The sequence below is a fragment of the Tigriopus californicus genome, chromosome 11, assembly GCF_007210705.1.
Source record: "Tigriopus californicus strain San Diego chromosome 11, Tcal_SD_v2.1, whole genome shotgun sequence".
In the NCBI taxonomy this organism is placed as follows: domain Eukaryota; kingdom Metazoa; phylum Arthropoda; class Copepoda; order Harpacticoida; family Harpacticidae; genus Tigriopus; species Tigriopus californicus.
The window spans coordinates 8,014,390-8,026,583 of NC_081450.1; the positions used below are offsets into that span (position 1 = coordinate 8,014,390).

The 12,194-nt window shown below is 42.4% G+C and overlaps 1 protein-coding gene across 2 annotated transcripts in view; it reads right to left on the bottom strand.

Annotated features, from left to right (window-relative positions):
• The window catches only part of LOC131889870 (methylthioribose-1-phosphate isomerase-like), a 42,871-nt gene that overhangs the window by 14,874 nt on the left and 15,803 nt on the right, over nt 1-12,194 (bottom strand). For both annotated transcript variants that reach the window (XM_059239085.1, XM_059239084.1), the window contains exons 3-4: nt 10,521-10,679; nt 8,039-8,280 (exon numbers count right to left, since the gene is read on the bottom strand). In XM_059239085.1, the coding sequence (XP_059095068.1) occupies nt 8,039-8,280; nt 10,521-10,679 (401 nt within the window). The remainder of the gene's footprint in view (nt 1-8,038; nt 8,281-10,520; nt 10,680-12,194) is intronic.

Below are 12,194 nucleotides of genomic sequence, written 5' to 3' on the forward strand. Positions count from 1 at the left end.
TCCAACATGGTGAAAACTGAACCTGTAGACATCTGGTATAGTTGTCAATAGCTCATTGTTTGGAGGCAGTTTTGGTCTTGGATTTGGCAGGTTTCTTCGAAGATTTTTCACCTTCGTTTGGAAAAACTTTGCTGCAGCCGTGCGGCACTTCTTGGGCACTTGTGCATTCTTCGGGTAGGTGTAAAGTACCTGCCCTGCCCCCAGACTTGACGGATGAAACTATGCGCCACACAGTTGCGGCACCACCTCTCTTGATCTGTTCAAGACTGTCCTGAAGTTTGTCCCTTCGCAAGAGTGATGTGAATCAGTTTCGTAACATTTTGTACTCTCCTGTCGTTGTCGCAGCTTGACACTTTTCCCTGCACTCTCTTGCCTCCTTGGAGAGCCTTAGAGCAGGATTAGGAGTGGTGAAATTCTTAAACGGTGCAGACACATCTAGAGCAGCCTCCATGGCTTCTTTGTAGCCCTTCACAGCCTCATCAACTGAGGAGACGGCCTCCACAGTCTTGACCAGGTGAGGGGTGGAGAGGTTCTGGAGGAGACGTTCCACATCCATGGTCTGAAAGTTTCTCTCTATCCATGTTGTGCTGCTGAACTTTTCCGTGCGGAAGTCTTGAAATTCTGCCAAGACAGGAAAATGGTCAGAAATTCTATCAGGAAGGACACGCCTTCACCTTCTTATCCAAGACATGGGTCACCAAGGAGAAACACGAGAGTTACTTTCCTGGCAAACAGAGCTTCGTAGTTCATGCCAGGAAGCCCGTTGGGCGTGGTCGGCCCAGCGGTGGGTTGGAGCTCTATATTACCAAACGCTTTGAGCCCTCCCTTCTCTCGTCCTCTCCTCCTCACATAGCCGTGGATGCCCAAGGCTTCACCATCATTGGCGTTTATTATCGGCCCACCACGGACTATAATGATCTCGTCTCAGACCTCACATCCATCCTTCAGAGGGTGAAAAATCCGGAGAAAGTCATCATTGGTGGTGACTTCAACATCTGTCCTGACTCGAGTGAATTCTCTGAGCTTGCCCAGATCCTAAGCCAATGGAGAATCACTCTGCGCCCCGACGCGGGAGTCCCAACACACACCCCTACTCCCGGGGCGCCTCTGTACTTGACCACATTTTCATGTCAGAAAATATTCCATCTCCGGCCAGTTTCGTCCATCCACTGGCTGTCTCTGATCACCTTCCGATTTCAGTCACCTTCAAGATGCCCAGAAATTTCCATCGTCTGGGCGTGAGTCGAAATGGGAGGTGCGTGGTCAATGTGCAGAAGTGTGCGGCTCAACTTGAGGTCCTGCAGCCATCCATTAACACCAGGAACGCAACTAACCAAGCTGCAGTGGCCCAAGGCATTTCGCAAGCATTCAAAGAGTCCTTCGCAGAGGCGGAGAAGAGGACTCAAAACCCCTTGGTTTAGCTCATACCATCGAGACCTGAGGGGTCAAATGCTCCAAAAATCGCAAAGTGCCAAAACGGAATACCACAAGTCTCTGAGGAGCGCTGAGTCAGCCCACCAAAGGTTGGAAGTGGATAATCTGCCCTGGAGAATCCCTTCTTGAAGATGATGTCCATCCTACTAGCTGCTCGCTTCTCCGGATTGGCCGAGGATAAGGATCTCCTCCCCCAGTTCCAATTCGGTTTCCGGAGAAGCCGCTCTACCACCTCGGCAGCTGTTCCGTGCACAATCGAGTACATCATCCTAATATATTAAGGATAAATGATGAATAGAAGGAACAATAGTTCATGGAACGGGTTTTATCAAAATGTGTAAGAAAATGTATGTTTTGTTTCTTGTGATGGCACAAGCCATCATGAGTGGGCGTCTCCACGCCATCGTGAATCGGCGTGCCCACGCCATCGTGAAACGGCGTGTCCAAGCTGTCTTGAATTGGGGGGCCCAACCAATCGCAAGTCGGCGTCTAAGCTGTCTTGAATTGGCGGGCCCAGGCTATCGTGAGTCGGCGGCCCCACGCCATCTCGAATCGGCGTGTCCAAGGTGACCCGTTGACGAAAAACAAATCGTCCAAGAAAAAAGGGAGTCACCATTGAACATTGAAAGGGATAACAACTCCCAACTTGAAGCTCTCTTGCTGGTACTTGAATCAAGGACAATTTTGCTAGAAGTGCTGGAAGTCGAGTCGACCTATTTTGAAATCAGAGCAATGAAAGTCAACACTTGGAGTCTGGACCCAGGAAGCCGTGCAAAGTCAAAAGGACCTGGGGAAGTGCATTGCATACATCAGTGAGCCAACATAGACATGTTGAACAGTCTCTGGAGCTGAGTACAGGTGCAACTTCTGAGTTATTCTCCGTCAATTCGATCCTGGACCTTCAATCCGATCGAACAAAAGTCATCGCCGTGGATCCCCGTTGGACGCCAGAATCACCCTCGTCAAAAGTAGGATCTGACCATTCTCTATCCATGTATGTTTTCCTTCTTCCATGGCCAAGCAATTACCCCCTCATTCATTACCCGAGCAAGACAGCTGATTGGTAGAGTGTCATTTCATGTATGTAATAGAATCAAGTAAATTGAATTGTACAGTTTGCCTTGAAGAGTAGCCTAGATTCCCCAGACAACCAAGATCGTGCGGGCATCATAGGGAGTAGAGGTAGCAAGTGATTTGGATTCAATCGCTCATCACTCTTGTAGCAGAAATCAATAGGTATCCTTAGTCATTTGATGATTGTTTGAGGCCCTGATAAAGGAAGCTCGAACTAGTGATTGTGTGCCCTGATTAGGGTTATAACCGGAGGCCTTAAGATAGGTCTAACAAATTTAAGCCCATGTACTAGGTGCTCTCCATTTTAGAGAGCTATCAAGGTAATTCTACCAAGTGCCTGAGTCAAGAGTTCCATGCTTCCGTTCACCACGAGAATTCAATAAGTCAGGACCTTTCACCCCTGGCTGGTGGACGGAACAGCAGCTACTCTCCTCTATGAAATTGTGCATTCTAACATCAGCAACAAGTGGAGAGTGTACGGATGCTTTTTGGATTTCTCCAAAGCATTCGACAAGGTGGACTGAACGCGGTCATTCCTCAAACTCCAACTGTGGGGAGTTCCGCGTTCAATCTTTGCCTTGCTGTCCAACATTTATGCGGGACTCGGATGCTCCATTCGTTCCGGTGAGGACCTATCCCCTTGCTACTTCACTTCTGTTGGCCTTCCGCAAGGGGATCCACTATCGCCAATACTATTCAACCTCTTTGTATCCGACCTGCCTGAAGCCCTCATTCATCAAGGCCCCATTATCCACCAATTTCCTGTACAATATCTCCAGTATGAAGACGACCTGGTTCTCTTGGATGATTCAGCTGTGGAATTGCAAAATGCCATCAATGCACTCCAAGTTATTGCCAAGAGAACGGCCTTCAAGTCAATAACATCAAGACGAAGGCCATGGTTTTCCATAAAGGTCGTCTGCTTCCCACCTCCTTCCAAATAAACGATAGAGCTGGTGTAGCCAAGCAGTCTAAGGGGCAACGCTAACAAGGCAAGAATCCTCTCCCTAGGTGTCGTGGGTTCAAACCCCGGCTCCGGAAGTAACCATTTTATGGAGGAGACGTGGTTTAGTGGTTAGCGCAGTTTCCTTATAGGAGAGAGGTCCCCGGTTCGAATCTCCTCCCCGACCTTTCTCAAGGAAACTGTTAGACGGAGAACCAAATCTGATACGGACACGACACTGCCTATCGGAAAAAGTATAAGGACGATGTGATGGCTGGCTTCGTTGGCCGGGCGAGGCTCATCCCTCCGACCCTAGCACCCAAAATACAAAAAAAATAGTCAGATTGAAATCGTCAATAGTTTAAAATATGTCGGTTTCACCTTCACCACCCAACTCACCTTTACCAATCACCTTAAATCCACAATAACCAAGGCTAGAGCCAGGATCGGATACATTTGCAATAGACTTCCCCTCAAGAATCTCCCCCTTCCAACAGTTCTTCAACTCTTCCGGACCTACATCACACCGAATTTTCTCTATTGCCTACACCTCTGGCTTCCAACTCCGACCAATCCGCCCTCAAATTCGCCGATGCCACCTTCACCAAATTCCTCAAGCGATACCTCTGCGTGCCTCAATATGGCAATAATGCATGGACGCATTTTCTATGCGAAACCGAGCCCCTCACCATCGGGCTGGCAAGGTTAGTGTCCAACAGTGTTGGGAACCTGACCTTTCCGGAGGTGATGTCTGGACACAAGCTATCATTTCCGGTCAAGGACTTGATAACACCTTTTTGTCCTTGGCCCGACATCCCTTCGGAGTATTCGCGGTCACGTACCTTTGTCCATCTCCCAGCCAAATGCCATCAACGACGGGAGCTGGCAAAGGTTCTTTTCAATTTGCCCATCCACTCTACTGCAAAAACCAAGATTTTCATCATTAACCTCTACCCACTTGTTTTTGTAATGTCTGTAACTCCCCTCTTCCCTTTTTTGATATGCATTCTAGTCATATCTACTGTCATATCATTCTAGTCCACTATTTTATCATACGAACCATTTTATTCTTTTACTCTCGTTGTTAAAATCTGCATACAATGTTTGACCAAATAGTTTGAGACATTTTACACTGACATGACCAAGAGTCGCAAATAAACGTTACTATATTATTTAGTTTAGTAGATTTCCAAGCTAGAGTTGTTGCTTCCTTTGATGATTCCTTTCCTCCTTTTTGGTTTTTGGCTCAAGGAGACAAGATATTGTCAATGAATGTTATAGGTCTTTCAGAATCCTTAGACATTTTGTTTTCTTTTGCTGCGCTACCCAGAGGTCGCTATGTTGTCAAATATGACAAGTTCAAGAAACCTGGAGGAGCAAAGACTTGGAGGTCTGTCCTCTCCAACTTCTCTCTTTGATAGTTATACCCTATCCACTTTATTAGCAACTACTGCAATTTATAACAAACAAGAAAAAAAGTTTTATTTTGAGTTACTTTTAAATTACATAAATCATAGCTTTTGCCTCTAAAGATTTGTAATGATTTGTTTTAAAAGATTTGTTTCAGTTTCTAAAAATGTTTTGTTAGTTATGGTAGTTGATTGATTCATAATCCAGTAAGGAGGTCATTAGAATTTAATAATGATTGACTGCAGTTTGGAAAATATATATTTAGATGAATTTATTATTGACGTTCTTCAAACTAGATCAAACTATACAAATAGAAGTAATAATCTTAAGTTAATTACATACATAAATAAGATTAAGCATTCATGAATCTGTGTTTTTTGAAGTGTTTGTAAGTTTTGATAGTTGGTTGATCTAAAGCTCAGAGGAGGTCATTAGAAAATTACATTGACTGATTACAAGTTGGAAAAAGCCTCTTTAGATGTACTTAAAACCAAACTGTTTGTCAGAAAACTAGATGAATGTGAGTAATAATCATAAGTAAATTACATTAATAGCATCAAATCTTCATGACACCATGGTTTGATCATATATTGGTGTTGAATTCAGCAAGCTATGTAAGCAAACTATAAGTAAACAGTTTTTTATTTATTCACGAGTTTGTTTAGTTTCTGTAACCTTTTCCCTAATTTATAGGACTTTTGAAAAACTCATTTTGACAAAAAACACAAGCTATATATCCAATCATTCCAGCTAGTCTCATCTAACACTTATCTTAAGGTGGCACTTTAAAATATATCAATATGGTTCTTGTACTCAATTTTTAGCTCAAATTCGCCATCATATCGCATCTTTGGACATTTTTCCACCTTTTGGATGCTTTTTTTAACTGGTGTACTTATGTTTATTCCGAGATGTATGATAAAATATGTAGCATAAATCCGCTCATTTCACTGCCTATCTTCACCTGTTGACCCGTATTATATCGAGTGACGTCACCTACCTGGCAGCTGGAGCCTTCCAAGCGCGCAACATTTGGGCTGATAGCGATCAAGTTGGCACAACGCAAGACCCAACAAGCCGCTGCTTAGGAATTGGTGAAATCGTAGATGAAGAAGTTGGCCCTTGAGCATCGAGATCACAAAATTAATTATGTGGCTTTGATGCCCCAAGAACCTTTATCGTAAAATTGGAATTCCCTCCCCATCCTCAACCTTTTTAAGTAGAAGGTTCTACGGTTGGTGAGGGATCGCTACACCAAAGAAGTTAGAAACTTGTACCAGTTGTCCCTAGTGTTGTCTTCAGTCCAAGAAAACCACTTATTCCAACTAGGCTCTTGATCAATGTAAATTCGTATTAGCCTTAATGCAGGATTATGGTACGAAGAGACCTGATTACCATGCAGATCTCGATTCGTTTCTGACACGGAGCACTGTTGAAAATTGGAGCTGTTGGCAAATGATATGCTATGGGGACGTTTAGGCAAGCTCTGGCAGGTTCGTTTGTTTGCTGGTACCAGAGTCAGGGATGCAAGTTTGGAGCTTCAAACACGTTTTTGTGGAGCTGACCCTTCTTTCACATTGTACAGTATGTGAGAAAGGTCAGCTTCGTTGAAAACAGTTTGAAACGCCAATTTTGCATCACTGACATTGGCAGGCAAGTTTGTTTGCTGGTACCAGCGCTTGCCTAAAAGTCCGAATGGGTTGTTCAAATGAATGAGATCTCCCTCGAAGCCGTGGAAAATCCTAGACTCCAATGGTCGAGGAGAATTAGGGGTTATGGATTCCATTTCGAGTGGTCAAAGGGATCATCTCATTGCTTAGCCGATATATAAAGCCGTTGATGAATCAACATCAATTTTCAGGACTTATCTTTTGTATGGTGTTGGAACATTACATTTTGTGGCTTCATTTACTAAATTATTTTTAAAGCTTTTCCAGCACTGCTGAATGGTGTGCAATAATGGCGAACAATTTCGTGCATGAAAATTTATAGCGACTATTTGAGCTTCAATCTTTGCAGTTCTTGTCGCAATTGTAGCAAGGGGTGATCGACTTTTCCAATTGGCAAGTGACTGCAGCGTGAAAATCGCATATCGTGATTAATGTCGGTTTGGTCATCTGATACGGGTATTAGTATCCGGGGACACATCGCCGTCTGCTAATTCCGGCGATTTTGTATTGAACTTGTCGCATAGTATACCTTCAGAAGTGCGTCCGTTGAGGAGATTTAGTCGGAGTTATGTAGCAATCATTAGAGAAAATTCGATTTTTTTTGTTGAAGTTTCTATTATGAACGGCTTGTTGCTTGTTGAACCACAATCGTTTCCTTGGATTTCTAGCTCTTAACTCCATCTCAAATTCATGTCAAGTGGCCAAAATGGAAATGGTCCTAGAATTGGTCAAATTGGTTATATGGGGCTGCATTGTCGTGTATCATGTCGTGAGGGCGCGTACACATTTTTTTTAAGAGGTAGAGCCAACAGGCTCAGGACTCCAAACAACATAATTCTCCCAAAAGATACACATTATTGATGTATTATTAAGCTAGCCCATTGTTTGAACGCTTTTTTTGTCAACCTTACCGCGGTAGAGGCATTTTTACGTGCTTGGTATTTGAAACGAGATATAGACATTGCTCTTTAATAGTGTATACTTTGGGTATGTCAGAAGTAGATGACAAAAGTTTTAAAGGCATATTTTGCTTTTGGAGTCATTAACGATCTGTTTTTTTTTTTTTTTATAAAAGTCCCACTACGAACCGGACCCTAAAGCAGCTTGCATCCTGTGTTCAGATAGATCTAACTAATTGAAGCCCTGATACTGAGACTAGCTTTCCATCTGCGAGAGTTTGGTGAATATTTCAGTGCTTGGGGTGGAGAAAGCCAAATAAGGACATTACATCCCCGATATTTATATAATTTTACGATTATATCAAAGCGTATTTCAGTTTGGAGGGGATGGCAAATGGCCGAGATTCAATCATACTTTTGCTCGCAAATCTATTCAGTACAAACAAGTACACCATCGCTCATCCCTTTGTAATAGGACGTTCTACGTTTCGTAAACTTATTCGTAAGCGTACTTCGTCAAGAAACTGGCATCTTGGAAGAAAGGAGATTTAACACACAAATCTTGAAAATACACAAATGTACACATTTTGGCGGTACGTAAATCTTACCTTCGTTTGCATTAAAGCTCCGACCATGTTATCGCAAATTAAAGTTGATGGTATCTTTTCGAACAACAATTCGTAGGCTGTTAATCGAGCTCCTTGATTATAGGGCCGTGTTTCAGTACAGTAGGCCCTTTCCAATTTGCCTAATTCATGGAGGGTTCGTATCACACCCAATGCAGTTCCAAATCCAGCAGTGGCTAGAGATCCTGTGTTGCAATGTGTGAGAACACAGACACTTGATTTGGCTTGGGATTAAAAACAAGAAAAAACATTTAGACCATTAAGATACAATGTTCACACTAGTTTTTATACTGATTCAGCCCAAAAGAACCGCCCTAGCTTGAATGCGTGATAAAAATGAAATGTTCAAGAAAAGAAAATAACCAATTGTGCTACCAGGGTCAAGCATTCAATTTGGAAAGATCTGGTCAAAAGAAACATTATAATTCAAGTTCAAATAATCTGCCTGAGCACCATATAGTACTTTCTAAGGGCTAGCTCACAAAGCGCCCTGTGCCGCATAAAACATTGAGCTCGGTCTTTGGCTTTTCTAACCGTTACAGGGAATGTCATAAAATCCAGAAGTATTAAAATGAAAGTTAATATTTCGTCTATTTTATGCCTTTTAATCTTTATATTATTTGATCTACCAACGAACTTGAGTCTTGAATGCGGTTGATCTGAGGCGAGTGTTTTAAAACGCGTATACCTGAGTTAAGGCTTGAATGTTACCCAAAATAGGCATCCGCCCAACACTTTGGCGAGTGTATTTTCATAACAATTAACGTGCAAACCTCCGAGCTACGAACTTTAAAAAAGCCTTTGAAATGCTAGTTCAAAATTTGTCCAAGTCTGACTTGAAAGAAGCTACCGTATTCCTTACGAATACTAAAATCAGCTTATTAAACAATGACGGAGCCTGAGAAAGAAGAGAGGTGGACTACATTTTTCGAACTAGCTTGGATTCTCGAGGGCTCATGGAGGCTTTTCAAAATGTACAGACAGTATCAGATACCACTCGTGCCGTCTCAGAACAGCACAATGCCAAATTCTTTAAACGCGTTGACCCAAAGGTCATTGAGCAGAATTTCATTCCGTGCAAGGCCATATTACTTTCAGTAACCCAATAGTAACTCAATACTTCAAAGTTTTGGTGTACTCCTTTTTATTTTACGTGTGTTGGTCAACGTGGGCCAATTTATTCTTTTTGGTGTGCCGATTTCTGTTTAACCCCTTCACAACTCTACTCTCAAACCCTTCCCAACTTTCGAAGTGAGATAAATCGGCTTGTGGTTACTACTTCAAGAGCGACTTATCTCTCTTTGAAAATTGGAACTACAATGATGATGGAAACTGAATTCAAGATCGCAAACTCCTCCAGCATTTGGAAGGACTGAGGTGTCAATTTCGAAATGGAATGTACTCTTGTGTACCACTCTATCATGCTAGCCGGATAATTGAAGTCCCCTACAAAGAAAACCTTGTAGCAAAATCCTGTGAAAGTAAGAGCTAACAAGATGCTTAATGAACAATAGGGAGCTTTGCGACCATGGACAGATCATGTCCTTGCAAGTGACAAATTAATACCTTTACTTCTCCATTTGACATCTGTAAATGACTAGTGTGTAGATCATTCCTACGATACGCCCCATATCTGCCGAAAAAAGGAGATTGTCAGGGCCTACTCTATCGCATCGAACTAGATTGAAATCAACCACGAGTGGCAGGAAGAAGCTAATCGGGTTAGGATGGGGGGGTCAGCTCTAACACTACGAGACGTACGAGAAAGCTCGTTCTTTGTAAGTACTTTTCTGTATTGGAATTTGCTTTCCTCAACGTTTGCATGCCATCCAGTCATTTTCAAAGGGAGTTGGTTGACGAATCAAAACTTTGAGGAGTGTCTTTCAGTTTTTGATATCATTTTTCCACGTTTGCCTAATCCATTTACTTGTGGTTTCTCTACAATAAATAAGCAGTAATAATCCTAACGAACATATCAGAGCAAGTGTAGCCGAACGGTAGACATAAAGGGCTTGTTTGTAGACAGTCTTAGAAGACAAGCAAGCATCTTCTTTCAGTGAGCCGACTCGTCGTGAGTCCGAAATACCCTTTGTCGTTTTTAACAAAGGATTCACTGGCACCTGGTTATGGCAGAAAATCGCCTTCCTCAAACCGGTTGTTGGTGACAAATAGTGCCAACATCAAAATACTTTCCTCCCAAATCATACAATTTTCATTAACAATACAAAAGGACTTTCAAGTTACTCCATTTGACCTACATACGAACATACGATTGGGCTAAAAATTAAAACACATGAACCGACCTAGGAAAAGTCTCATGTGAAGAAGGAGGCATTGATTCCAAAATGTCTGTTTTCGAGCATAACATCCTTGGCCGCATTCCCGTGGTCATCTTATGTAAAGCCAAGGACACTAAAGTCCATGGTAAAGCAAAGATCAAAAAAGTTTGTCACATCAATGTTACCTTCGCTCCCTTCCTGGGGCACGTCCAAAATGGCATTTGCTCCGCATTTTCCGATGGCTTTATTTACATTAAAATCGTCCTGGAACAATTGAAATGCATATTCTTCAATTGACAAAAGAATTTCACCCAACAATTTGCCACTGGAGTTCGTGAGGAGACCTAGAAAACAGAAAGTGGTTGATTATTTGAAGCTTTAAGCATGGAATTGCCGATCATACGAGTAGTTTCTCTCTTCAAAAGTGAATTGGATCCCACTGGATTTGAACCCAGCTTGTGCATCACGTAAGCTGTTGATTTTACACTCTGTTGCTCCATCGAGTGGTTATGATTTACTCAATGTATGTAGACAATTTAACTACCAGAATGACTGGGCATACTTCCACTGACAGCGGTTTGACCAGCTTTCTGATTCTCGTGAAGAACTCATACTTCTCTAGAGCACTTCTTGTTCTGCCATATATTGCTCATTTTGTACATGGGGAATCCGTTGGCAAGAAGAATGAACATGAGAGTTGCTTTGGATGGGCGATGAGCTTAATTCCCTATTCATTAACGGAAGGCAATGGCGAATATTTTACTATGTTGTGAACAATTTGCTTAGTACCGATGTGATTTTCATACGTATTTGCACTTGCGATCAAATTCTTCTCATTTCGGTCCTGTACTTGATTTTTATTAGTTTGGGTCGAGTTGGGGGAAGTTATATCTTCTCTGAACTGTTTTTGAAGTCAATTTTGTCCCGTCTTTTCGTTCCTTTTCGACTGGCCTTGGAGTATAAATTTGACTGGAGTGTAAATTATTACAGTCCTGAGGGGGTATCAGCACTTCCAAAGATTTGTCCTAATATCCATTGCAATCTTGACCCATTCTAGTTTCTAGGAGCACTAGATGTTCCACTGATAGTTCAGGCGCTACAAGCATCTTCGACTTTATGATTTGTCTTGCGGTTCCCCAGAGCTGGTAAATTTTATTTGAAGATTGGTTGCGGTTCTTAATAATCCAAGAGGATTGGCTAAGGAGCATTTGATGAAGGAAGTCCAACAGGGCAGTTAAAAGGAATCACCTTTTTTCTTGCATGCTGTATGGTTTTACCCGCCCTGGCTTATCACAAATTTATTGCGTAAAGTAAGAATTCCGAAAAGTGAGCCATGCGCTTCTGAAGCTCAGTATTCGGTGCTACCTCTTCTGCATGGACTATTCGGACATTTAAGCAAGCGCTGGTACCAGCAAACAAACTTGCCTGCCAATGCCAGTGATGCAAAATTGGCGTTTCGAACTGGTTTTAACGAAGCTGACCGTTCCTCATATAGTAATGTGAAAGAAGGGTCAACTTCTCAAAAACATGTTTCAAGCTCCAAACTTGCATCACTGACACTGGTACCAGCAAACAAAGGAACCTGCCAGAGCTTGCCTAAACGTCCCCATTACTGTTGGACTTGGGACTAGTGAAAGCCAAATAGCAAATAGCGGAAAGATTAAGAATGTCAATAAAAAATCTAATCTTTTCAAAAACCTCTTTCATTGATGATCTACTTTTGATCACACGTAGCACTAGGGTTTCGGAGTATTCAGACATTTAGGCAAGCGCTGGTACCAGCAAACAAACTTGCCTGCCAATGCCAGTGCCAGTGATGCAAAATTGGCGTTTCAAGCTGGTTTTAACGAAGCTGACAT